Source organism: Symphalangus syndactylus, chromosome 16 (assembly GCF_028878055.3).
Source record: "Symphalangus syndactylus isolate Jambi chromosome 16, NHGRI_mSymSyn1-v2.1_pri, whole genome shotgun sequence".
In the NCBI taxonomy this organism is placed as follows: Eukaryota; Metazoa; Chordata; class Mammalia; order Primates; family Hylobatidae; genus Symphalangus; species Symphalangus syndactylus.
The window spans coordinates 10,937,769-10,964,491 of NC_072438.2; the positions used below are offsets into that span (position 1 = coordinate 10,937,769).

The following is a 26,723-nucleotide window of genomic DNA, read 5'->3' on the forward strand; positions in this document are numbered from 1 at the left end:
GAGGTCACAGGCGTGGTGTTTGTGAGGAGGCACAGGCGTGGTGTTTGTGAGGTCGCTCAGGCGTGGTGTTTGTGAGGTCACAGGTGTGGTGTTTGTGAGGTCACAGGCGTGGTGTTTGTGAGGTGGCACAGGCGTGGTGTTTGTGAGGTCACAGGCGTGGTGTTTGTGAGGTCACAGGCGTGGTGTTTGTGAGGTGGCACAGGCACAGTGTTTGTGAGGTGGCACAGGCACAGTGTTTGTGAGGTGGCACAGGTATGGTGGTTTTTGGTTTTGATTTTGGTTTTTTCTGTTGTTTTTGTTTTTGTTTTGAGACAGTCTCACTCTGTCGCCCAGGCTGGAGTGCAATGGCGTCATCTCAGTTCACTGCAACCTCCGCCTCCGGGTTCAAGCAATTCTCCTGCCTCAGCCTCCCAAGTAGCTAGGACTACAGGTTCCCACCACCATGCCCAGCTAATTTTTGTATTTTTAGTAGAGATGGGGTTTCACCATGTTGGCCAGGCTGGTCTCGAACTCCTGACCTCAAATGATCCGAGTGAGCCAGTACACACAGCCGGTTTTGTTTTTTTTAACACAGGCGTGGAGTTTGAAGCTGCTAGATTCAGGCTTGCTTGTCCCGAGGAGAGGACTAGGCCAGTGCTCATGCATCTTCATTGCAGAGGGTTCACTCTGGCAGTGGCATCAAGATTGAGCTGGCCAGATGCGGTGGCTCACGCCTGTAATCCCAGCACTTTCGGAGGCCGAGGTGGGTGGATCACGAGGTCAGGAGTTCGAGACCAGCGTGGCCAATGTGGTGAAACCCCATCTCCACTAAAAATACAAAAATTAGCCGGGCATGGTGGTGGGCGCCTATAATCCCAGCTACTCGGGAGGCTGAGGCAGGAGAATCCCTCGTACCCAGGAGGCAGAAGTTGCAGTGAGCCAAGATCACACCATTGTTCCATTGCTCTCCACCCTGGGACAGAGTGAGACTCCGTCTCAAAAAAAAAAAAAAAAAAAAAAAAAAAGATTAAGGGAGGGCCGGGCACGGTGGCTCACGCCTGTAATCCCAGCACTTTGGGAGGCCGAGGCAGGCGGATCACCTGACGTCAGAAGTTCAAGACCAGCCTGGACAACATGGTAAAATCCTATCTCTACTAAAAATACAAAAATTAGCCAAGCGTGGTGGTGCATGCCTGCAACCCCAGCTACTCGGGAGGCTGAGGCAGGAGAATTGCTTGAGCCCGGGAGGTGGAGGTTGTAGTGACCGGAGATCGTGCCACTGCATTCCAGCCTGGGCAAAAAGAGCGAAACTCTGTCTTAAAAAAAAAAAAAAAAGATGGAGATTAGAGGCAACAAAGCCAACTAGGATGATGTCTCAGTAGCCGAAGAGGGTATCAAGGCCTGAGGCAGAACAACTGGCATCAAGAGGAAGGAGGACTGAATCAGAGAAACATCCAGAGGACGGGACACCAGCCTGGGTGACCAGCGCTTGTATGGACAGGGACAGGCAGGCTCAGCAAGGGACCCAAAGCCGGGGACAGGGACACGCAGGCTCAGCAAGGGACCCAAATCCGGGGCTGCATGGATCTGAGGGATGGACACCCCACACAGCCCAGTCCTGGGGGTCACGGCTCCAGTTCCCACACAGTGGGGGTTTCTCCTCCCAGAGAAAAACCAGGCACCCACCTATGCATCAGACACACACACACACCAGGCACTCACACACACCACACACACACACCACACATGCCACACACACACACCACATACACCAGTCACACACACATCACACATACCATACACACCACACACATGCCACACACAACACATACACCACACACACCACACACCACACACGTCACACACAGTACACACACCACATACACCAGACACACACCACACACATCAATCACACACACACCACACACCATACACACCACACACATGCCACACACACCACATACACCACACACACACCACACATGTCACACACACCATACACACCCTACACACGTCACACGCACACCACACACAACACACACACATCACACGCACATCACACACCACACACATCACACACACACATGCCACATACACACACATCGCACACACCACACACACCACTCACCCCACACAACACACATCACACATACCACACACGTCACAAACACACCACACATTCCACACACCATACACTCTACCATACACACAGGCCATACCACACACACCACACACACCAGACACACCCACCAGACACATCCAACACACCACATACACACCACAGACCACACACACACAGAACACACACCACACACTACCAGAGACCACACACTGCACACACTCACCACACACAGACTACACACCACACAGCACACACCACACCACACACGTCACGCACACACCACATACTACCCACCACACACCACATATGCTACACGCCACACAGCACAGACATACCGCACACCAAACACCACACATACCACAGACACCACACACTACACACCAGACAGCACTCACCACACACACCCCCACCACACACATACCACACAGACCACACATACACTACACCACATACACACAACACACATCCCACACACACACCACACACCACACATACCACACACACATCACACACCACACACAGACCACACACACTACACACACGCAACACAGACCATACACCACCCACAGACGTCACACACACACCACACACCACATACACCGCACAGAGCACACACCACACACACCACGCAGCATTTGATGGCAGCCCTGCCCTTCTCCTACCCATCTCCCCCACACACCCCACACCCCGGGTGCCCATGAGCCCTGGTCCTGGGTCTGGCGAGTCCTTGCCTCTACCCACACCTCACACTCTACCGGGGGTGCCCCATCTCCACACTGAGCCCCATGCAGCCTCTCCCAGGGGTCCTGGATCACCAACTCACCCAACCACCTGGTCTGTCTCCCGAGGCATCTGAGAAACCCAGGGCCGCTCTACATTAGGACTGTTGTCTGGTCATCAATACATCGCTGGCACCATCATTCCCCGCCCCACAACGTGCTGAGCCGGCAGCTCCCTTCTCTGCTCCCGTCCCTCCTGGTCCCCGCGGGGTCTGACACCCACGCTGTGCACACCCCAAGCCCTGGCAAGCAGGGACAGCCTGCTTGTGCTATGTTCAAAGCTTGCCACCAGCTTTCCAGCATTTACTGGCTTCCCCAGGTCAGCCCATCTCACAGCAAAAGATCAGAGCCTTCTTCTCTAAACCCTGTTCTCTGCAGAAAAGTTTCATAGCAGGGACGTCTGGCTTTTCAACTCACCTCAAACCCCCCGGAAGAATCAGCTGGAGAGCCCACTGATCAGAAGAGGCAAAGCTCACGGTGCCCTCGGCGTGGCCTAGCACTGGTGTCCCGGAGGACCCTGGGGGATCCCACCTGGCACGCCGGCCACACTGCTCTCCAGCTCTGAGCTGTGGCCAGGTCGAGGAGGACCTGGGCCATCTGTGCCCCTTCTCCAGTCACTGTCCCCACACGATGCCCAGGCCCAGCCCACCCGAGCAAGACAGCGCAGCGTGCTGTGGACGGCTCCACCCACATCTACGGCCCCCAGAGGAAGGGCATGGGCAGCCCCAGAGGATGGGGCTGGGGGCGAGAGTTCGGGGGGCTGCCAAGGCCACAGGTCATCGAGGAGAGAGGCTGACACTGATCCCACCCCACCCCAGCCACAGCCCCACTCAGCCCTGGCTTGCATTCAGTCGGCATCGGGAAGTCCTGTTAATTTCTGCCACTGCCCAAAGCTCCCCCGACACAGATGACCCAGTGAGTGTGCGCAGAGCCCACTCTACTCTGTCACGGCTCCGCCATCTCCCTCCCCGAGCACTGCCAGGGCCCCCAGAGGTCTCTGGTGAATGCGCTCCCTTAGTAACACAGAGCAAGACCTAGGGAAGCCTCCCCAGTCCTGTTTCATTCCTTAACTCTGTGCCAACCACGGCCTGTGACGGGGAGTGGAGAGGTGGGCAGGTGGGTGGCACTGAGAATCTTCAAGTGGGTGCAGGCTGTCTCCTACATCCAGACAGTTTCTGCAGGGGTTGCCTGTAGAGTCCCAAGGCACACAGGCGCTGCTGGGCTCTGAGCTGCAGCATGGACACCCACCGGCTCCCACAAGACAGGACCCCGGGCTCTGCCTCGAATGGGGCTCCCAGGATGGCCTCTTACTTCCTGAGCCATCACCACCCCAGAAAAAGTCAGGAGGCTCCCCAGCAGCTGAGGCGGGTGGCTCAGCTAGGCCAGAAACACAGCTCCGTTCTGCTGCCTCCCACAGGCCACACCGTGTGAGCCTGGCCGGCCACCCTGGGCCGTGTGTGCAGCTCTGCCTCTGCAGGAGCAGGTGGGGTGAGCTGGGTACTCTGACCCCAGGACAGGCTCCCAATCACTCCCACACACTCCGGATGGCTCTCCTCACTCCTTTCCTCCCAGCCCAGAGGAGACCAGCAGTATGGCAGCAACCGCATCCAGAGAGTCAGCCAGCCTCACCCCAGCACCGCCATGTCCAGATCCATGCCCCTCTGAGCCCCTGGAAACGAGAAAGCCTCACCTGGGTCATTTTTAGGAAGTCCAAGGATGGGCGTGTCCACCTGGCATCCTCCTCACGCCTCCGTTTGCGCCGGCTCCTCTTCCCACTGAGCACGCATGGCTGTGAGCGGCACCGGAGCAGCCCGCGGTGCCAGCCCAGCTCAGGCGTGGACGTGGGGCTGCTGCTGGCTGAGGGCAGGGGAGTGCCTGCACCTGCGAGTTGCTCCTGTGAGAGGGACAGGCGGCACCTCGTGGAGAGCAAGCAGGGCTCCGCAGAACACCAGAGTGGGCCTGAGCCTGCACTGCCCTTGCTGCTGTCCACGAAGCCGCTGCTGGCCGAGGACGGCCGGGGCGTGGCAGGTGAAGTGAGACCAGCCAACCACACAGCATGCCTCGGCAGGATGGCGCCAGGGCTTCCCTGCAGAGTGGTGCTCCCGCCGCTGTTGCACCGCCTCTTGGAGACTGGAGTCCAGACCTTGGAGCTGCCGGGGCGCCAGGGGGACTGGCAGCGCACAAGCTCCTCGGGTTCTGACAAGGACTGGCAATGTCGCTTGTTCGGTGGGGCCGGGGACAAGCCTGTGCTTTCACTGGGGTGAAACACCACAGTGCTGGCTGCAGCCAGGCCTGCACCTGGGCCCGGGGACTCTGGCTGCCACTGAAGACCCATGGCGTGAGCAGCAGCAGACAGGCCCGGCAGGAAGGAGAAATCAGGGCCTGTGGCTGCCTGGCTTCCGACAGGCCGTCCTCCACTTAAGACCTTCCAGGGACTCTGGTCTACAAGAAAAGACACAAAGAGGCAGGGGAAGAGCCAGGTGAGCCACAGGGCAGGCCCAGCCTCTTCCCACCGTGTGAGGCGACATCCATCCTGTCAATCAGCCTGGCAGAGCCGTCAACGGCACAGCCCCATCGCCGCCACCCCTGGGCGTGCTTCTCAAAGACGTCCGTGGCGCACAGTGGGCACCAGCCCCGCCTGCCCTTGCTGGGCTAGCTGCAGGGTTCAGCTCACTTCTTTAAGGGGACGCCACGTCTGAAGGAGGCATCAGCCTCCCCACCAGTGCCTCCCTGAGAACAACCGCACGGCTCTGCTCTCCCGGCAGCTTTGCTAAAACATCCTTCCCGCATCCTCAAAACGCCCCCTCCCTCTGTGACCAGGCATCTCAAGGATGTGCAGCTACCCCGGCCAGGACTCTCCAGGGCCCCTTCTTAAAGCAGCTCAGGTCCCTCAGTAACACGGGCAACACAGGGTCACACCTGCTGCCAGGGTCTTCAGGGAGAGTCTGAGCCCCAGGAACTCCTCACAAACCTCAGAGCCACCAGGCCCAGGCCTGGAGCCCCTCCTCAAGTCTCACTTCCTGCACAACTGTCCTGGGGCCGCCTGTCTAACGCACTCCCCAGCCCCCCTGCCACTGCCTGCTGGTTCGGAAAAGCCTTGAGAGCAAGGCCAGGTGCATGGGCCTGCAATGGAGTCTGCCCAGGTGGGGTCGTTGGACCCCCAGGACTCCCCCAGTGGCTTGTGTAGTCACTGTCCAGCTGAGGAACTTGGAGTGGAGGCTGCGAGACCTGCCTCTGGGGAAAGGCCCTGGGGTGACCTTGGGGTGACCGGGAGAGAGATGGGGGCTGTGGGGAGGAGGCGTGGAGGTGTAGGCAGGGAGCGCGGCCGGCCGGGTGAGGAGTGTAGGAACCCCTGCGGGGCTCGGAGCCAGGATGGAGGTGGCTAGTCTGGCCCCGTGTGCAGGAGGAACCCCAGGAGGCTGAGGTGAGGACATTGCACCACAGGCCGGGCAGGGGGTGGGGCTCTGGCCAGCTGGGAACTCATACTTCCTACTTCCATCTACTCGTGAAAGAATCTGGTAAAACACTTTCACTTTGGTAATCTGGCGCTCAGCAAGGTGAGCCTCCTAATGAGCCCACTCTGCGTGACACAGGGCGCTGGGCGTGTCACAGTCGGGTCAGCAGGGCCAACAGAGGGAGACGCCCCTGGGACCTTCGCTGGGGGAGGACCTGGGACCCCAGGGTTACCTGGTCCGTGAACACCAGCCAGCCCCCATACTCGGGGCACCTGCTCCCCATCAGTGAAGGGCGCACCTGCGGGTAAGCCAGGCACAGCCATGCCCTCCACTGCACGGACAGCAGGTGGGCCGCCCAGTATGCCACGGCACGCTCCAGCTGACACTACAAGCCCTGCCGGCCACACCGTCCTCTTCTTTTAGTGGCCACAGGGTGGGCCTTGCACCTTCCAGAAAGGGCGCAGCAGACCCCTGGGCCCCACCAGCTGAGGAGGGAGAGACCTGGCTGGGCCCGCACCCTACACAAGCTGTCCTGCTCACAGACCACTCTTGACCACTGTCCCAGCCGTGGGAGGACAGCAGCAGGGACCACCCCAAGCCCCAGTGCAGGGCACACGAACACCTTCCTGGGCTTCTGCAGATCAGGCTCATGTTCTGCGTCCAGGACCCTCCCAGCCCAGGAGCCTGGTCCCAGCCCTGCGCAAGCCTCCGGCTACAGCTCCTAAAGCACTCACCATTGAGCTCCAAAGGGAACAGACGACCGCTCTTGTTCAGGGCTTCGGCAGAATACTGCAGGTGACAGGAAAGAGAGGTTTCGATACCATGACTGACACGTGAGAATTCGGCAAAAATATCCCCCACTTTAATCACTGCAGCACGTTCTACCTTTCCCCAGTGTTTTCTTTCTAGTGATTAAAATAAGCACAGTTTTATTAAAACCTAACAAAATTCAACTGAGTAAATGCACATTTAAAAATTTTTTTAAAATTTTTTCTGTTTTTAAAAGAGCTGTTAACACTAAACGGTCTTTTTTTCTTTTTTTTTTTTTTGAGACAGAGTCTTGCTCTGTTGCTGACTGGAGTGCAGTGGCACGATCTCCGCTCACTGCAAGCTCCGCCTCCCAGGTTCACGCCATTCTCCTGCCTCAGCCTCCCGAGTAGCTGGGACTACAGGCACCCGCCACCACGCCCGGCTATTTTTTTTTTTTTATATATATGTATTTTTAGTAGAGACAGGGTTTCACCGTGTTAGCCAGGATGGTCTCGATCTCCTGACCTCGTGATCTGCCCACCTCGGCCTCACAAAGTGCTCGGATTACTGGCGTGAGCCACCACGCCCGGCCTCAGACATTTTCATTCCAAGCCACAGGCATGCATCCTGTCCCTGCTCCTGAAGCTCAGGCCCTCCTGCCTTTCGGCAGCCTCAGCTGCAGCCGTCTTTGCAAACCTCACCACTTACTTTCAGCAAGAACTTCAGCCAAGACCCAAGGGGCCCTTTCCCACTTGCAACAGCTCAGACACGGGACCTGAGCCCCTAAGCCAGACTCTGGAGTGTGGCGCTGGTCCAGGGAGACGTCCAGAGGGCAGGGTCTCCCTCCCTGGAAGCAGGAAAGCCCCTGGGCGTGGTGGCAGCTGGAAGGACTGCAGGGAGGGCACTAAGGGAAATGCCACACAGCTCTCTTCCCTGCCCCATGAAATGTCAGGGAGCTGCTTGGAGGCCGTTATGTGTCTGCTTCCACACACTGGCCCATGCAGGCGGGACACAGGGCCCTGCAGAAGATGGGGCACAGGAGGGGTGTTCTGCCGGGTGCCCGGCAAGCTCCCTAACCTCCCAGAGCCTCCTGGTCTGTGAGAACACAGAAGGCCACCCTGTGACAAGGACACGGCTGTCCCGCAGGGTCTGGGCACAGCAGCCCCTGTGCTTTTCTGCCTTAGAGTTCTGGGGCTCCTCTGCCACACCTCAGAACCTCTCAGTTAACACCTAAGCCCATGGCATCGCGTCCTGTGATAACATTTCCAAACACGATAAAATTAAAAGGAAATCCTTTGTTGCTTCCCGTAAAGGGAATAAGTTAAAAGTTCGGTTTGTGACCCCGAAAATAGACACCGATCCACAGACAGGCCGCCTACACACGGGGTCCCACCTCAGCCAGCACGGCAGTGTGGAGCTGTGAGCACCCGGCCACACCACGAGGACAGGGCCTGGTGCGGTGCGGGCCCGGGAACCACATGACTTCCAGGTTCTCCCACCCCGGGACCCGGGTCCGATGGAAGAGAGGAGAGGCAGCTCTGCTAAAGGACCTGAAGGCTTTCATGCCACAGGACCCTTGTTGCTGTAGATCCTCCCAGCCCTGGGCCTCCCCTCAGCAAGCACCAGGACCTCGCTCTCTTCCTGTTCCGCACAGCACCTGTTCCCCGGGGCCACATGAAGAGCACCCAGCCCGACACTGCCACGGAAAAACGTCTAGCAAGGAAAGGACTTTCCCAGGCGGCAGAGACGGCTCTCGCAGGCAGCTTGAAAGGGCCACAAGCCCACACGGTCCCAGATGTGACGACCTCTACGCAAAGACACGCCAGGGTCAACAGCTACTCCCAGTGGTACTGACCGTGTGGGATGTGGGTGCAGCAGACAAACAGAGCCAGGGTCCCCGGGAGCCAGGAGAGGCTGGGCAGCCAAGTCCCACAGGCTCAGGCGGGGGGCTTGTCAAAAACACTTACTCCCCACAGTCCTGGAGGCAGAAGTCCAAGATCAAGGGACGGGCAGATTCAGCGTCTGGTAAGGCCACCGCCTGGTTCACAGACAGCTCTTCCGGTTGTATCTATGCATGGTCGAACGGGCTGGCTTCCTCTCTGATGCCCCTTACATACGCGCACTTAATTCCATTCATGAGGGCACTGCCGCCATGACCTAAGCACCTCCCAGAGGCCCCACCTCCAAATACTCATCCCATCACCTTAAGGGTGAGGATTTCAACATACAGATTTCGGGGAACGTGAACATGCAGCCCTTAAGCCTCAAGAAATCTGGACTTCAGGGCTGGGCACGGAGGCACACACCTGAATCCCAGCACAGCGGGGGGTATCGCTTGAGCCCAGGAGTTTGAGACCAGCCTGGCCAACATGGTGAAACCCCGTCTCTACTAAAAATACAAAAATTAGCTGGGTTTGGTGGTGGGTGCCTGTAATCCCAGCTACTTGGGAGGCTGAGGCAGGGGAATTGCTTGAACCCGGGAGGCAGAGGCGGCAGTGAGCCGAGATCACACCACTGCACTCCAGCCTGGGCAACAAGAGCAAGACTCCATCTCAGAAAAAGAAGAAGAAAAAAAAGAAATCTGTACTTCAGGGACGGACACAGGCGAATCCCAGCACTGTGGGAGGCTGAGGTGGGAGGATCACTTGAGCCCAGGAGTTTGAGATCAGCCCGGGCAACACGGAAACCTGGTATCTACAAAAAAAAGAGCGGATGTGATGGCACGAGCCTGTGATTCCAGCTACTCAAGAGGCTGAGGTGGGAGGATTGCCTGGGCTGGGGAGGCCAAGGTTGCAGTGAGCAACTGAGTGCACTGCACTCCAGCCTGGGCAACACAGCAAGACCCTGTCTTTAAAAACCTAAAAGTTATCAGGCCGGGTGCAGTGGCTCACGCCTGTAACGCCAGCACTTTGGGAGGCCGAGACAGGCGGATGACGAGGTCAGGAGATCGAGACCATCCTGGCTAACACGGTGAAATCCCGTCTCTACTAAAAATACAAAAAATTAGCCAGGTGTGGTGGCGAGCGCCTGTAGTCGCAGCTACTCGGGAGGCTGAGGCAGGAGAATGGCGTGAGGCAGAGCTTACAGTAAGCAGAAATCATGCCTCTGCACTCCAGCCTGGGTGACAGAGCCAGACTCCGTCTCAAAAAAAAAAAAAAAAACTAAAAGTTTTTTTAAAACCAACTCTCTACCAATCAATCCCAGCCTGTATCTCCACAGCTGCACAGAGCTGGAGGACACCACAACCTGCCACCCACCCATACCGTGCCCGCCAGGCCGGCGGCACAGTGAGCTTCCCTGCGCCTACGGCCCCCAGCACAGCCCCATCACACCGCCTCCTCTCTCCTCCACCCTGACATTCTCAGCTCTCCCTGCTCTCTGCCCCTCAGCCCGGGAACTGCTGCTCTGGTCCTGGCCGCGGCCCTCTACTCTGCCCTCTGGACTCCTGAGAGTCAGATCCCAGGTGCCTGTGCCCCCAGGCTCCCACCCTCACAGCCTCCCACGGCCATGGGAACCTCCGCCTGGCTGACTCTCCCCAGGTGTCCCTACGGCTCACTACCTGCCTTCCAGCTCCACCTGGGGGTCACAGCCCGGCACCCTATGTAAACTCCCAGCACCCCTTGGGCTCTACCTTTTTCCTGATGTACTATCGCGACTCCTCAGTCACCTGCTTCCCACCCGCCTCCCTGCAGGAAGTGACCACTATATTGCTAACCCAGCACAGCCAGTGCAGCGCGGACGCCCCAACGCTGAATGATCTTCACACGTGACCTTCAGGCCCTGCCACCTCCACGCGGCTGTCCCGGGCTCTCTGGGGAAGCCCCAGCCAGAGCACAGTGTGATGCTGGCCCCACCCACCCATCCACGTCCCCCTCCCTGTGGCCCCGATGGCCTTTGCCCACCCCAACATTAAGACCCCGCCCATCTTCCAGCACTCAGCCGCCATTACACCTCCAACCCTCTTTGCTGCTCAGGCAGCTCAGCGAGGCACCCGTGCCCACTGCCCTCCCACTGCCTCACGCCTGTGGTCACTGGTCGTCTGTGTAGGTCCCCCATGAGGACACAACCCTAAAAATCACGTCATGATTTGTATCAGGACGCGGCATTCCTCCGCATGGTTACACAGAGCGCACCTCCACGCCATGGAGCGCCTCTTGGTGGCGCAGAGGAACCGCCAGACAGACCTCCGGGGAAGCCTGCTGATGGAAGGGCAGAACCCAAATGCTTGTGCACCGTGTCACTCCATTTACAGACCACTCTCGAGATGACAGAATGACAGAGCGGGGGAAGAAACCATAAAGAACTCTTACTGGCCAGGTGTCATGGCTCACACCTGTAATCCCTGCATTTTGGGAGGCTGAGGCTGGAGGACCCATTGAGCCCAGGAGGTCAAAACCAGCCTGGGAAACACAGGGAGAGCCCCTTTCTAAAAGATACAAATTTTTAAAAAATAAGCTGAGTGTGGGCTGGGCGTGGTGGCTCTAACCTGTAATCCCAGCACTTTGGGAGGCCAAGGTGGCAGATCACAAAGTCAGGAGTTCGAGACCAGCCTGGCCAACATGATGAAACTCCATCTCTACTAAAAATATAAAAATTAGCCGGGTGTGGTGGCGGATGCCTGTAATCCCAGCTACTCAGGAGGCTGAGGCAGAAGACTCTCTCGAACCCGGGAGGCGGAGGTTGCAGTGAGCCAAGATCGTGCCACTGTACTCCAGCCTGGGCAACAGAGCAAGATTCCATGACCAAAAAAAAAAATGCTGCGTGTGGTCACACATCTCTGTAATCCTAGCTAATCAGAAGGCTGAGGCAGGAGGATTACTTGAGCCCAGGAGGTCAAGGCTGCGGTGAGCAGTGATTGAGCCCCTGCCTGGGCAACAAAACCAGGCTCTGTCTCAAAAAAAAAAAAAAAAGTCTTACAACTCAAAAATAAAAAGAGAAATAACCCAATTTTAAAGTAAAAATGGGATTTCAGTAGATATTTCTCAAAAGAAGAGGTACAAATGGCCAATGAGCACGTGAAAACATGCTCAACATAGCTAACTATAGGGAAATGAAAATCAGAACCACAGTGAGATACCACTCCACACCCACGAAGGTGGCTTTTATCAAAAAAATGGACAATAACACGTGTTGATGAGAGTTGGAGAAATTAGGGCCGGGCGCGGTGGCTCATGCCTGTAATCCCAGCACTTTGGGAGGCCAAGGCGGGCGGATCACGAGGTCAGGAGATCGAGACCATCCTGGCCAACACGGTGAAACCGCATCTCTACTAAAAAAAATACAAAAAATTAGCTGGGCGTGGTGGCATGCGCCTGTAGTCCCAGCTACGTGGGAGGCTGAGGCACGATAATGGCATGAATCTGGGAGGCGGAGTGAGCCAAGATTGCGCCACTGCACTCCAGCCTGGGCGACAGAGCAAGACTCTGTCACAAAAAAAAAAAAGAGAGAGTTGGAGAAATTAGAACTCTCATACATTGCTGTGGAACGGAACATGATACAGACACTGTGGAAAACGGTTTGGCAGTTCCTCAAAATGTTAAACATAGAATTACCATATGACCCGGCAATCCCACGACTAGGTTTGCACCCAAAAGAAATGAAGACATACTTCCACACAGAAACTCATACACGAAACTTCCACACAGAAACTCACATACGAATGTTCACAGCTGCATTATCCCTAATAGCTAAAATATGGAAACCACCCAAGGGTCCAAAAACAGAGGAACGGATGGGCAAATGGTGGTCTCTCAAACACGAACCCGATCGAGCTTGGAACCTCACAGCACTGCCTGTGAGAACATTCTGTGGTGAGGGACAGCTGACAGGCTGTCCACCACGGCAGCCACCAGCCACCCAGAGACAGTGAGCACTAGAAGTGCGTCTGGTACAAGTGAGAAACAGCATTATGTGGGTTCCACTTTAACTAACTGTAGGCTGGGCGCAGTGGCTCACACCTGCAATCTCAGCATTTTGGGAGGCCACATCAGGAGGGTCACTTGAGGCCAGGAGTTAGAGACTAGCCTGGCCAACACAGCAAGACCCCGTCTCTACCAAAAACATTCACAAATTAGTGAGACCCTGTCTTTAAAAAAAAAAAAAGCTAAATCAACTTTAATTTCAGTTTTAAAAACCCATGTGCAACTAGAGGAAACCATAAGGGGCAGGGCAGCGCTCGCTCCAACTAGCAACTCCCAGAACACACGTGGGAGGGGAGTGCGCGAGGCAGCAGCCGGGGCTTGCAGCCTGGACACTTCGGGACAAGCAGTTGGGTCCTCAACACACAAGCTACAAGGAGCACCCTACGGGGAAAAGGGACATGAGACGCCCTGAATCTGGACTCCCTGAACAAATTCTTAAACTCAGACAATCAGGGAAGTTTGAATGTTGACGGGATATTTAGAGATATTAAGGAATCTCTGAGGGTTTTAAGTGTGAAAATTACATTCTGGTCATGTGTCTTAAAGTCTTTATCTTTTGGAGATACAGAGTGAGATATTTACAGAGAAAGTATGTCTAGAATGCGCTACGAAATCATGGCAGGAGGGGACTGGGTGAAGGCACAGATCAAACAAGGAGCCCCGAGCTAACGGCGCCCGCCTCGCTCACTCACTGAGGCTGGGCCATGGGTATGTACGAAGACATACTTCCACACAGAAACTCACACATGAACGTATGGGTTTCTACTCTCTACAACTGTCTACACTTATTTTTCATGAAAATACTATTTTAAGTCACCTTTGAAAACATCAGTTTCTATTTTTATACAACGAATTGGCTATTTAAAATACTGACTTGTTTCCATGAATGTTAAAAGTAACTTGTGTTTAGATTCACAGTTGACGTGGGAGAGCCGGTCTCATGTGTAAACAATCTATCACTGAGTAATTGGGTTTCTTCAACACAGGCAATCACACTGTCCGAATTACACAGATTAAAAATCCCAGCCAGGCACAGTGGCTCACGCCTGTAATCCCAGCACTTTTGGAGCCTGAAGCGGGTGGATCACCTGAGGTTCGGAGTTCGAGACCAGCCTGACCAACATGGTGAAACCCTGTCTCTACTAAAAATACAAAAATTAGCTGGGCTTGGTGGCATGCGCCTGTAATCCCAACTACTGAGGAGGCTAAGGCAGGGGAATCGCCTGAACCCAGGAGGCGGGGGTTACAGTGAGCCAAGATCACGCCACCGCATTCCAGCCTGGGCAACAGAGCGAGACTCCGTCTAAAAGATAAAATAAATAAATAAATAAATGAAAAATAATTTTTAAAAAAATCCTGATAAAGGCTGGGCACAGTGGCTCATGCCTGTAATCCCAGCACTTTGGGAGGCTCAGGCAGGTGGATCATTTGAGGTCAGGGGTTCAAGACCAGCCTGGCCAACATAGTGAAACCCCATCTCTACTAAAAATACAAAAAAAATTAGCCGGGCTTGGTGGCGCATGCCTGTAGTCCCAGCTACTCGGGAGGCCGAGGCAAGAGAATTGCTTGAACGCGGGAGGCAGAGGTTGCAGTGAGCCGAGACTGCACCACTGTACTCCAGCCTGGGTGACAGAGCAAGATTCCATCCCTTTAAAAAAAAAATTAAAAAATACGTTGGGCATGGTGGCACACCCCTGTAGTCCCAGCTACTCGGGAGGCTGAGGCAGGAGAATCGCTCGAGCCCTGGAAGCAGAGGTTGCAATGACGTGTGATCACTCTGCTGCACTCCAGCCTGGGCAACAGGGCAAGACTCCATCTCAAAAAAAAAAAAGTAAAAAGATTTACATTTAGGAATAAAAAGGTTTGTCCTCCCATTTCAGAAAGAAACCACTGCCATATTCATAGGCTGTGTTTTAAGAGAACAGGAGTCATTGGGAAAAACCATCTTCGACAGCAGCAGACTCAACAGTGGCCCTGGCTGGCCACGAACAGAGCCGGCCGGGTCAGCAGGAGTGGGAGCAGGCTGTGATGGAACCCTCGTGACCACTCACCCTGCAGGGCTCCCAGGGCTCCTGTCCCAAGGCCGAGGCTGACCAAGGAACTGCCTACGCTGCCTTCTCTCTGTCAATGGACAAGTGCTTCGCAAAGAGATGAAGAATGGGAGGGAGGGAGGAGGCAGGGGCTGAAGAGCTACCTACTGGGTACTGTGCTCACAACTCGAGTGCAACATACCCAAGTGACAAACCTGCACCTGCACCCCCTGTATCTAAAATAAAACCTGCACCTGCACCCCCGTATCTAAAATAAAACCTGCACCTGCACCCCCTGTATCTAAAATAAAACCTTCGGCCAGGCGCGGTGGCTCACGCCTGTAATCCCAGCACTTTGGGAGGCCGAGGCGGGCGGATCACGAGGTCAGGAGATCGAGACCACGGTGAAACCCCGTCTCTACTAAAAATGCAAAAAAATTAGCCGGGTGTGATGGCAGGCGCCTGTAGTACCAGCCACTCGGGAGGCTGAGGCAGGAAAATGGCGTGAACCCGGGAGGCGGAGCTTGCGGTGAGCCAAGATTGCGCCACTGCACTCCAGCCTGGGCGACAGAGCGAGACTCCGTCTCAAAAATAAATAAATAAATAAATAAATAAATAAATAAATAAATAAAATAAAACAAAACCTGCACCTGCACCCCCTGTATCTAAAATAAAAGCTGAAAAAAAGGAGGTGAAGAGCGGCCACCTAAATCACAGAGGACGTGGGGGCCCGTGGGTCACCCCATACCAGGACATCCGTCCAGACACCTCCCAGGCCCAGCAGGCATGCTGCGTAGCCACCTCCCTGGAAAGCCGTCCACGTCCTGGCTGACGTCCACTTGCCAAAAATGTCCTCAGAGTCACACAGCCATCTGATAGGCATGTGCTGCTCTGTATCCTGTGGTCTTGGTTAGAGACTCCTTAAAAATGTTTTCTCCATTTAATCAAAAGGAAAAATGGGGCTGGGCATGGTGGCTCATGCCTGTAAGCCTAACACTTTGCGAGGCTGAGGTGGGCGGATCACTGACCAGCCTCGCCAACATGGCCAACATGGTGAAACCCCATCTCTACTAAAAATACAAATTTAGGCTGGGTGTGGTGGCTCACGCCTCTAATCCGAGGACTTTGGGAGGCCGAGGCAGGCAGATCATGAGGTCAGGAGCTCGAGACCAGCCTGATCAACATAGTGAAACCCCGTCTCTACTAAAAATACAAAAATTAGCTGGGCTTGGTGGCACACACCTATAATCCCAGCTACTCAGGAGGCTGAGGGAGGAGAATTGCTTGAACCTGGGAGGTGGAGGTTGCAGTGAGCCAAGATTGTGCCATTGCACTCCAGCCTAGGCAACAGAGCAAGACTCCACCTCAAAACAAACAATACAAAATTTAGCCGGGTGTGGTGGCGTGTGCCTGTAACACTAGCTACTCGGGAGGCTGAGCACGAGAATCACTTGAACCTGGGAGGCGGAGGTTGCAGTGAGCTGAGATGGTGCCACTACACTCCAGCGTGGATGACAAAGCAAGACTCTGTCTCCAGAAAAAAAAAGAAAAAAGAAAAAATGAGAACCGGCCATGGTGTCTGAAAAGAACATGGCTCTGCAGCCAGCAAGGCACTGAGACATCAGGCAAGCACTGCCTTCCCCGCCTCGACCACCTCTACCCGTGGGCTGACAGCCGGAAACGTACTAACTACAGGACACAGCCAGCACTGCCATGGTCACCTCAGTCGTACTGGCCCTGAGTGCCAGGCCCCACAGGCAGTGCTTGCAAAGGTTCAGGCCACATGCCACCTCCCACAGCCCAGTGTCCACACTCGCCAGCTCTCAGGAGGAGAGGCTTCAGCTTGGACCCTCAGACCCTCACTGGAGCCCCCTGCGGTGAAGATGGGTCACACGTGTGCAGTCCAAAGGCCCGAGACCCACAGCTTTCCCTTCACCCTCTCATTTCCGTAAAATGCAAGGGGCTGCAAATGCAGCATGCCCACGCCTCCAGAGCCACAGCCAAGCCAGGCGCAGGACAGGCAGGTGTTCCATGCACCCCTGCTGGCTCTGAGGGCCTGGCAAGACCCTGCAGGCTAGACATCAGCCACCTCCTTCTGGATCTGCCGTCTAACTAGGGCGGGGGGGTCCTGAAGGTGGCACATCCAAAGTTCACTTCACCATGACTGTAGGAAAATCAAGCTGCCCGCAGGATCAAATCCAAGACAGAGACTCCCTTGGGGGGCGCGGCTAGGAGGGGAGGGACAGGGAGCCTGGCGGGGCGCATGCTGCTGCTTGATTGGATGGTAACAGGCACACCTGCACTTGGGGCTCCAGCTTCCGTGTGTAAGTCAGCCTTTCAGTAAAACTCTATTTTTTTTAAACAGCAAGTCAAGGCTCTTTTTTTTTTGAGACGGAGTCTCGCTCTGTCCCAGGCTGAAGTGCAGTGACGCGATCTCAGCTCACTGCAAGCTCCGCCTCCCGGGTGCACACCATTCTCCTGCCTCAGCCTCCCGAGCAGCTGGGACTACAGGCGCCCGCCACCGCACCCAGCTAATTTTCGTATTTTTAGTAGAGACGGGGTTTCACCATGTTGGCCAGGCTGGTTATGAACTCCTGACCTCAAGTGATCTGACCGCCTCAGCCTCCCAAAGTGCTGGGATTACAGGCATGAGCCACCACACCCAGCTGGCATTTTTAAGTCTATTTTTTTAAATGATGCTGAAAATCTGCTGTGATTACACTGATGGGCTCTGGGGCCCACATGTGCACCAGACACCCCCATCCCTGGCCCGGCAGTGCCCCCCAGGCCCCTGAGAACTTAGCCTTCACCTCCACCTCCCAGTGTGGCCATTTCCCTGTGACAGCATGGGGGAGGGGCACCCAGCGTGGTGCCACCCGCAGCTGCTTACCGGGCCAGCCTCGGCCTTGCAGGTGAAGTCGTCCAGGCTCTGGCTCTGCAGCTTCTCAGTGATGAGTGTGACCATGGTCGGCGCCCCGTGTCCTCCGTCCACACCAACAGGCACTGGAGTCCTGGAACATCAGACTTGCGAAGGCCCCGGCATTGCTGAGTCTGAGCCAAATCTCAAGGTCATGTCTCCACTTTCTTTACAGATGAGCGGTCCATGCCCACGGGCTCTTCAGGATTTGTGCCTGTTTCTCAGAAGAGAGAAATCATCACGTGATTATACGCAAAACCATTTTGTTGATGTTTCTGTTACATGCCGAGTCCCCTCTGTATAAAGTATTTCTGATATCCCGCCTCACAAACACCCTCCCATTTTCAAAAGTACCACGCGAGTTCTCTTCTGGAAAATCTAATCACGGTGGTCTTCTGGCTAAAGGCAAAGGCACACATTAGACACCCCGCCGGAAGCCTCAACTGAAAGAAGAAGATAGGCCACCCCAGGCCTCTGCTCCAAAAAAGAGGAAACAGGATGGGAGATGATGGCAAGGACATTCTGGAAGCTGGGAAGCTGCTGGAAAGCCAGTATCAAACCAGGAACACAGAAACTCTGACTACCCACCCCCTTCTGCTCCAAGTGGCCAAACACCCCTCCCGCTCCCACACCAGCCAGCTGGGCAAGTGCTCCACACTGAAGCTGGGGCACAGGAAGCCTGCCAGGGTCTGCACCTGGCCTGCTGACAGCACGGGGCCGGCGGAAGAAGGGCAAGGGCTCAGGGGGTCTTTCAGGCCCTGAGCTCTCCAGCCCCAGGAGTGGGCAGATCCGTCTGTACTGCAGGCAGAGGCTGCGGGGCTGCCCCAGGGCTGCTCCCAACAGACACCAACCAGCCGAGGTGCCCAGCAAGGTGGCCCTGCTCCCAGCGCGTCCCTGACCTGCCCCAGCTTTGACCCTTCTCAGGGTCCCACTGTTGGGTGTGAGCAGCTGCCAAAGCCACCTAGTTCAGACCCAACAGAGGCCAAAACAGACAAGGTGCAAACAAGCAAAACCAGCAACTTGGAGAAGGGTGTTACGTAGGAGGGCAAGGCCTTCCTCAGCAGCAGCCCTCTGCCCTCAGAGTGATACGGCACCTCCATGAAGACCAGGACACCCTTAAAAAGGAACTTCCAGAGAAAAAGAAGAGTGCCTGGGAACTAAGACAGCAGTGACGGAACCTCCACACAACCTCCAGGGTGCGCGTCCTCAGCTGCCGCCCGGCTCCAGCTTCTGGCCAGTCTTCTGGGGCCCACAGACTGCTCCTAGGCAAGGATTAAGGGCGGACAGGACACCAAAGCCCAGGCCTCACTTCCACCGATGAGGGTAACCCGTAGGCAGCACCGCTCACGAGCATCTGCCCCAAAAGCCTGGCACGAGGGAGCCACATAAGCCGCTCCATCAGAAGGACCGCCCGGCCACTCGGGCCACGCTAGGAAGGCAGGCGGCATCCAAGTTCACAACACCTGCCAGTAAAGTAAAAGGGCAAAGGAGACTCACACACACACTTCTGCCAACGCTGGAAAGGTTTCAACACGGTTCAATACCTGCGTTCCACGCTTCAAATGTACACACACAACCGCTCTCGACAGAAACCAACAGACACTTCCCTAGAGCCCAAAAGCCAGCATCTTACTGAACGAGGGCCAGGGCAAAGGCGCCACCACCAACACAGCAGCTACGCGCACAGTGGGCCACCCAGCCTGGCTCGGAGCCTTCCCGTTACCAGGCACAGACCCGCTGCTGCCAGGTCCAGGGGACTGGACAGACCAAACCCAGGCAGGGTCTGTGCACAGGTCCTGACAGGTGCCACCCACCCATGGGGCTGTTCCAGGCCAGGGGACACACCACATCAGCTAAAGGCTGTGCCCACCTGGCTCACTGGATCTGAAATCGTGTGCTCAGCGCTGACCGCTCCCACCACCCTCGGCAGCCACCACTGTCATCTCCAGCCCACAGCCAAGAACCCCAGACTCCAAGAGGGGTGTCGTGCACTGGGCCAGGGTCAGCCGGGCCCACTGTGATGCTTCAGAAGGAAGTCTCTCCACAGCAGTGGCTCCATTCAAATTGTCTCAAACTAAGGAGCACAAATCAGAGCCAGCCACACTGCACACCCAACGCTGGTCGATGTCAGCTGGGAAAAGCCACCAGTAACTGGGATGCCAGCTCACAGCCACAGTCCAGACTCACCTCTGTCCCAGCGTCAGAGCCCCCAGCTCACAGCCACGGCCACGGCCCGGACTCACCTGTGTCCCAGCGTCAAGAGCCCCCAGCTCACAGCCACGGCCACAGCCCGGACTCACCTGTGTCCCAGCGTCAGAGCCCCCAGCTCAAAGCCACGGCCCGGACTCACCTGCGTCCCAGCGTCAGAGCCCCCAGCTCACAGCCACGGCCCGGACTCACCTGCGTCCCAGCGTCAGAGCCCCCAGCTCACAGCCACGGCCCGGACTCACCTGCGTCCCAGCGTCAGAGCCCCCAGCTCACAGCCACGGCCCGGACTCACCTGCGTCCCAGCGTCAGAGCCCCCAGCTCACAGCCACGGCCCGGACTCACCTGCGTCCCAGCGTCAGAGCCCCCAGCTCGCAGCCACGGCCCGGAATCACCTGCGTCCCAGCGTCAGAGCCCCCAGCTCGCAGCCACGGCCCGGACTCACCTGCGTCCCAGCGTCAGAGCCCCCAGCTCGCAGCCACGGCCCGGACTCACCTGCGTCCCAGCGTCAGAGCCCCCAGCTCACAGCCACGGCCCAGAATCACCTGTGTCCCAGCGTCAGAGCCCCCAGCTCACAGCCACGGCCACAGCCCGGACTCACCTGCGTCCCAGCGTCAGAGCCCCCAGCTCACAGCCACGGCCACAGCCCGGACTCACCTGCGTCCCAGCGTCAGAGCCCCCAGCTCACAGCCACAGCCACGGCCCGGACTCACCTGCGTCCCAGCGTCAGAGCCCCTAGGTCACAGCCACGGCCCGGACTCACCTGCATCCCAGCGTCAGAGCCCCCAGCTCACAGCCACGGCCCGGACTCACCTGCGTCCCAGCGTCAGAGCCCCCAGCTCAGCCACGGCCCGGACTCACCTGCGTCCCAGCGTCAGAGCCCCCAGCTCACAGCCACAGCCTGCACTCACCTGTGTCCCAGCCTCAGAGCCCCCAGCTCACAGCCACGGCCCAGAATCACCTGTGTCCCAGCGTCAGAGCCCCCAGCTCACAGCCACGGCCACAGCCCGGACTCACCTGCGTCCCAGCGTCAGAGCCCCCAGCTCACAGCCACGGCCCGGACTCACCTGTGTCCCAGCCTCAGAGCCCCCAGGTCACAGCCACGGCCTGCACTCACCTGTGTCCCAGCCTCAGAGCCCTTACAGGACGGGGCTTTATGGCTGACAAGCCAGCCTCCCTCCCTAATCCCACCAACCAGTCCTGCAAGGCGAGGGGCCAGCTCCCTTCACACCGTGCACCACGAGCGGCTACACACCCACCTTCCGAATCCTCCTGATTGCACAAAGCACACACACAACCCTAGAAAGGCAACAGCAGCCACACTATAACTTGAAAAAATAATAACTAGGATTTTATTTTAAAAACAGGCCTCACAGTCCGTGTAGAAATGGCTGATTTCAGGGCTGGGGCAGGGAAAAGAGCTGGAGCCTGTTGAGGTGCAGGAAGTGAGGATGGCTCCCCAGAAGCCTGCCTGTGACACAGAGCAAAGCGAGCGGCAGTGAACACAGGCACCCAGGAACCCATGAACATAGGAACCCATGAACCCAGATACCCAGGAACCCACGGACCCACAGATCCAGAACCCATGAACCTAGGAATCCACAAACCCAGGAACCCACAGACCCACGGACCCAGGAACCCAGGAATCCACAAACCCAGGAACCCACAGACCCACGGACCCAGGAACCCAGGAAGCCACAGACCCAGGAACCCACAGACCCATGGACCCAGGAACCCAGGAACCCACAGACCCAGGAACCCACGAACCCATGGACCCAGGAACCCACGAACCCATGGACCCAGGAATCAGGAACCCAGGAACCCATGGACCCAGGTGAGGTGGGGGTGGCGGGAAAGCACCTCCTCACAGGGCGGTGGGGAGCCACTAGTGAGTGCAGAGAGAATGAGGGAAATGCCCGGCCGCCCCGTCCGGGAAGTGAGGAGCGCCTCTGCCTGGCCGCCATGCAACCTTCCAAGTGTGGAAGGTTGTAGAATGAATGAAGACACTGGCACTGATTATATAACACCTTGGCAGCTATCTCAAGTTGTTGATGGTGGAGGTATTGGAATTATGGAAGAAAGCAAACACACAAATTTGACTAAAGGCGACTTTGTGACTTCTTTCTATTGGCCCTGGCAAACCAAGGTTATTCTGGATGGAAATAGCCTTGAAAAGGTGATATATATATGAACGTATCTGATTTTTTTTTCCCCGTATAATTCTTACTTTGTGCATTTGATATTCAGTTGTGTTTGTAATCACGGAAAAATAAAAGCATATATAAAAAAATAAAATAAAATAAAATAAATAAAATCACCACTTGACCAACATCCCAACACAACAGCCTCAGGCAAGATGCATCCATGATGCTGGACCCGCAGAGAACGTATGGCGAGAAACAGAGTTCACAGCCTCAAAGTGATCCCCCAAAGATGCTCAGCAGCCACCAAGGAAAAACAGCAACAGCAGGGATGCCCGGCAGGCACCTGAACCCAGTGATCAATGTGAACACCCCAAGAGCCTCCTGCGAGGCGCCCAGGACACAAACACAAGAACCTGAATTTCCTTTTTTTTTTTTTTTTTTGAGACAGAGTCTTTCTCCATCGCCCGGGCTGGAGTGCAGTGGTGCAACCTCGGCTCACTGCAACCTCTGCCTCCAGGGTTCAAGCGATTCTCCTGCCTCAGCCTCCCAAGTAGCCAGGATTACAGGCACACACCACCACACCCGGCTAATTTTTGTATTTGTAGTAGAGACAGGGTTTCGCCATGTTGGCCAGGCTGGTCTCAAACTCCTGACCTCAGGTGATCCGCCCACCTCAGCCTCCCACAGTGCTGGGATTACAGGCGTGTATCACCACCATGCCTGGCCTGGAACCTGATTATTTAATTCTGAAGAAATGTCAATCTCAAAACAGGCCAACTCTACAAAACGACCAGCCAGAGATCTTCGGAAGCATGGAGTCAGGAAAGAGCTCGGCAAGGCCCTGCCCAGACTGGAGGGGGTCCCCATGCAGCACGTGACCCTGGGTCAGAAAAACGGCAGGGGGGACATGTCCCAAATCTGCCTGGGCACCGTCAGATGCCAGCACCATGCCACACTGACGCAGCACTCCTGGCTGTGACTACTGCCTGTGGTCACGTGAGATGCCAGCACCATGCCACACTGACGCAGCACTCCTGGCTGTGACTACTGCCTGGGCACCATCAGATGCCAGCACCATGCCACACTGACACGGCACTCCTGGCTGTGACTACTGCCTGTGGTCACGTGAGATGCCAGCACCATGCCACACTGACGCGGCACTCCTGGCTGTGACTACTGCCTGGGCACTGTCAGATGCCAGCACCATGCCACACTGACACGGCACTCCTGGCTGTGACTACTGCCTGTGGCCACGTGAGATGCCAGCACCATGCCACACTGACGTGGCACTCCTGGCTGTGACTACTGCCTGTGGTCACGTGAGATGTGAATGTCTGGAGGGTCTGCACGCCCTCGACAGAGAAACGATGACACGTGTGTGCAAGAGTCACACTCTCATAACTCACAGACTTTAAGACATCAGACAGGCTGGGCGCAGTGGCTCATGCCTGTAATCCCAGCACCTTAGGAGGCCGAGGAGGGCGGATGAGGAGGTCAGGAGATCGAGACCATCCTGGGACAACATGGTGAAACCCCATCTCTATTAAAAATATAAAAATTGCCGGGCGCGGTGGCTCACGCCTGTAATCCCAGCACTTTGGGAGGCCGAGGCGGGCGGATCACGAGGTTAGGAGATTGAGACCATCCAGGCTAACACGGTGAAACCCCGTCTCTATTAAAAATACAAAAAATTAGCCGGGCGAGGTGGCGGGCGCCTGTAGTCCCAGCTATGCGGGAGGCTGAGGCAGGAGAATGGCGTGAACCCCGGGGGCGGAGCCTGCAGTGAGCCGAGATCGCGCCACTGCACTCCAGCCTGGGTGAAAGAGCGAGACTCCTTCTCAAAAAAAAAAAAAAAATGTAAAAATTAGCTGGGTGTGGTGGCATATGCCTGTAGTCCCAGCTACTTGGGAGGCTGAGGCAGGAGAATTGCTTGAACCCAGGAGGTGGAGATTGCAGTGAGCCGAGATCATGCCACTGCACTCCAGCTTGGGCAACAGAGTGAGACTCTGCCTCAACAACAACAACAAAAAATTACAATAGCATCTGCAAAGACCCTATTTCTAAATAAAGTCATGTTTGCAAGTATTAGCGGTACAGACTTGAGCATAACCTCCTGGGGGATGCAATTCCACATACACAATGCCAGGCCCATCTCCTCTTACAAGAAACTGAGCCACGAGGATGCAGCACCAGTCACGAGGCGTGATGGACAGCAAGTCCCTACCCCTTGGCGGTTCTCAGAGGCCAGTCTGCATGAGAGAAGTCTGGGGAAGGAGCAGTTCAGGACCAGAGGAAGCCCCTGCGGGAGCTGGGAAAGCCCAGAGATACAGAAACAGTGATGGATGGTGGCAGTGAGAAGGATGCCGCAGGACCCCACCACGGCAGGACAGCCTTTTCGAGGGGCGATCAGAGAGGCCCCTCTAAGGCAGTGACATTGAAGCCAGGACTGAAAGCTAAACAAGAGGGTCCTGGAAAATGAGACAAAGGCCAGGACGAGTGGGAAAAGAGACCTCTGGGTTCGAGGTAGATGTAGAAGAGACGTGAGAAGTGAGAGAAACCTGGCTCCTGCTGCCAGAACTCACTGTCCCTGCCACCAACAGGTGAGGAGTGGGACCCAGCAAGAACAAAGAGGACATACCACCTGAGTTCCAGGAAGCAGAGCCAGCATCAGGCATCCCTCGCCCCTACCCCAGGACCTCTCAGCACCGGCCCCTCCGAACAGGAAGCGGTCCCTCCCAAGGCCACAAGCACCGCCCTGAGCCCGGGCGACGCCTTCTCCCCACACTAAGTGGGCTCACTTCAGAGGACGGCTACGACGAACTCACTTCCACTTTTCCTGCATTAAGTCGCCGTCCTCGCTCCCAAAGTCTCCTTGTAACTGCACTGGTGACTCAGCCGACAACCCCAGGAGCTTTCCCTGCCTCTCCTTCCACCTCTGCATCCAGCTCAAGCCTGGTCCTCAAGGTCTGGAGGACCGCAGCAGCCTACACTCATTCCCATCCACTGGGCAACCCTCGGCCCGACCTCAGCGGAAAGCAGATCACCGTGCTCCGGCCCCCAGAAACACCCTCCTCAGCCCTTAGGACAGAGGCCAAAATCCTCGCCCTGGTCCCCCAACTCCCCCATCTTCTCCCCTCGCTCCCCAGGTTCTGGCCACACCAGTGCCCTGCAGACCCCTAGGAGGGTCAAACCCAGAGCTGGAGCTCCACGGGGCCAGCAGGGACGAGCTCCCACCACAGGCAGTGCCTCAGCTCAGATGGCCGCCTCACAGGACAGCGGCAAAATGCCCTCGGCTGGCGGCTCTGGCCACTCTCATTCTCCAGGACTCCATCCTCCAAAAAGGCACCAAAGCAGGTTCGATTTTTCTGTTTTAATCTAACTCGATCCACATGGAGTCAGACACAGCATTTGTAGAGCCATGAATTAGTTTCCTATAACCAAGTATCACAAAGTGGTGGCTTAGGACAGAAATGAACTGGCCAGCTGTCCCTGGAGGCTGGGAGTCCAAGACCAAGACGGCAGCAGGGACATGCCCCTCTGAAGGCTCTGGGGAGGGACGTGCTCAGGCCTCCCTCTGGCGTCACTCCAATCTTCCCACCGCATTCTCCCTGTGTGTGCCTGTGTCCAAGTCTCCCCATTTTATAAGGATATCAGTCATTTTGGGGCAGGACCCACCATGCTCCAGTGTGACCCCATCTTAACTAATTACATCTGCAACAACCCTATTTCCAAGTAAGTGCACATTCTGAAGTACTGGGGGTGTCAGGACTTCAACATGTGACTTGTGGGGGCGGACCTCATTCAACCCATAACAAGCTGTATTGTATTTCACCACGGCAACACATACACGGTGCTGGCTTACAAACCAATACTGAGCGACTCCCGAACGTGCAGAGGCCTCACCCCTGCCACTCCGCAGTGGGCACTTCCGTCCCTTCAGCCCTGTCCCCGGGTACTTACTACACCTATGCACACAGCCCGCAGACACTGCTGCTCCTGGACTGTGCCCCAGTGCGCCCCTGTGAGCATCGTCTGCTGGCTTGAGGGCACGTCAGGGTGTATCTCTTTGCCAACACAGCCCCACCCCACGCCTCCCAACAGGGCTGTGTGAACATTTTGTCAAGTCATCGCCGATATCATCACATCACTATAGTGTTTCCAGTTAGGCCACACAGTGGGGTCTGTTCTCCAGAGTTCATAATTCCTTCCTTTTTACGAGTGCAAAGTTTCTGCCTAGTATAAACTCTTGCCCCAAACTCCCCAGCAGATTTATAAACCTCCTAGGAATGAGCCCTTTGGTCAAAGACGTCAGGACACCTTCAGCCCTTTTGCTCCTGGAGTCCCACCTTGTGCTCAGGGCTGGCGGGGGTGTGCTCTAGCCCACTCGGGGCACCCCTCACCCTCATCTTGCAGCTTCCTGA

At 56.2% G+C, this 26,723-nt stretch overlaps 1 protein-coding gene across 5 annotated transcripts in view; it reads right to left on the minus strand.

Moving 5' to 3' along the window:
- Positions 1-26,723, minus strand: part of FAM53A (family with sequence similarity 53 member A) — a 45,791-nt gene that overhangs the window by 11,007 nt on the left and 8,061 nt on the right. For 3 of the 5 annotated variants that reach the window (XM_063619711.1, XM_055245481.1, XM_063619710.1), the window contains exons 2-4: positions 17,927-18,167; positions 7,070-7,124; positions 4,571-5,322 (exon numbers count right to left, since the gene is read on the minus strand). In XM_063619711.1, coding sequence (XP_063475781.1) covers positions 4,571-5,322; positions 7,070-7,124; positions 17,927-18,001 — 882 coding nt within the window. In that variant the 5' untranslated portion in view covers positions 18,002-18,167. Of the gene's footprint in view, positions 1-4,570; positions 5,323-7,069; positions 7,125-17,926; positions 18,174-26,723 lie in introns of all 5 variants that reach the window. The other 2 variants (XM_063619708.1, XM_055245480.2) reach the window with 1 other exon arrangement.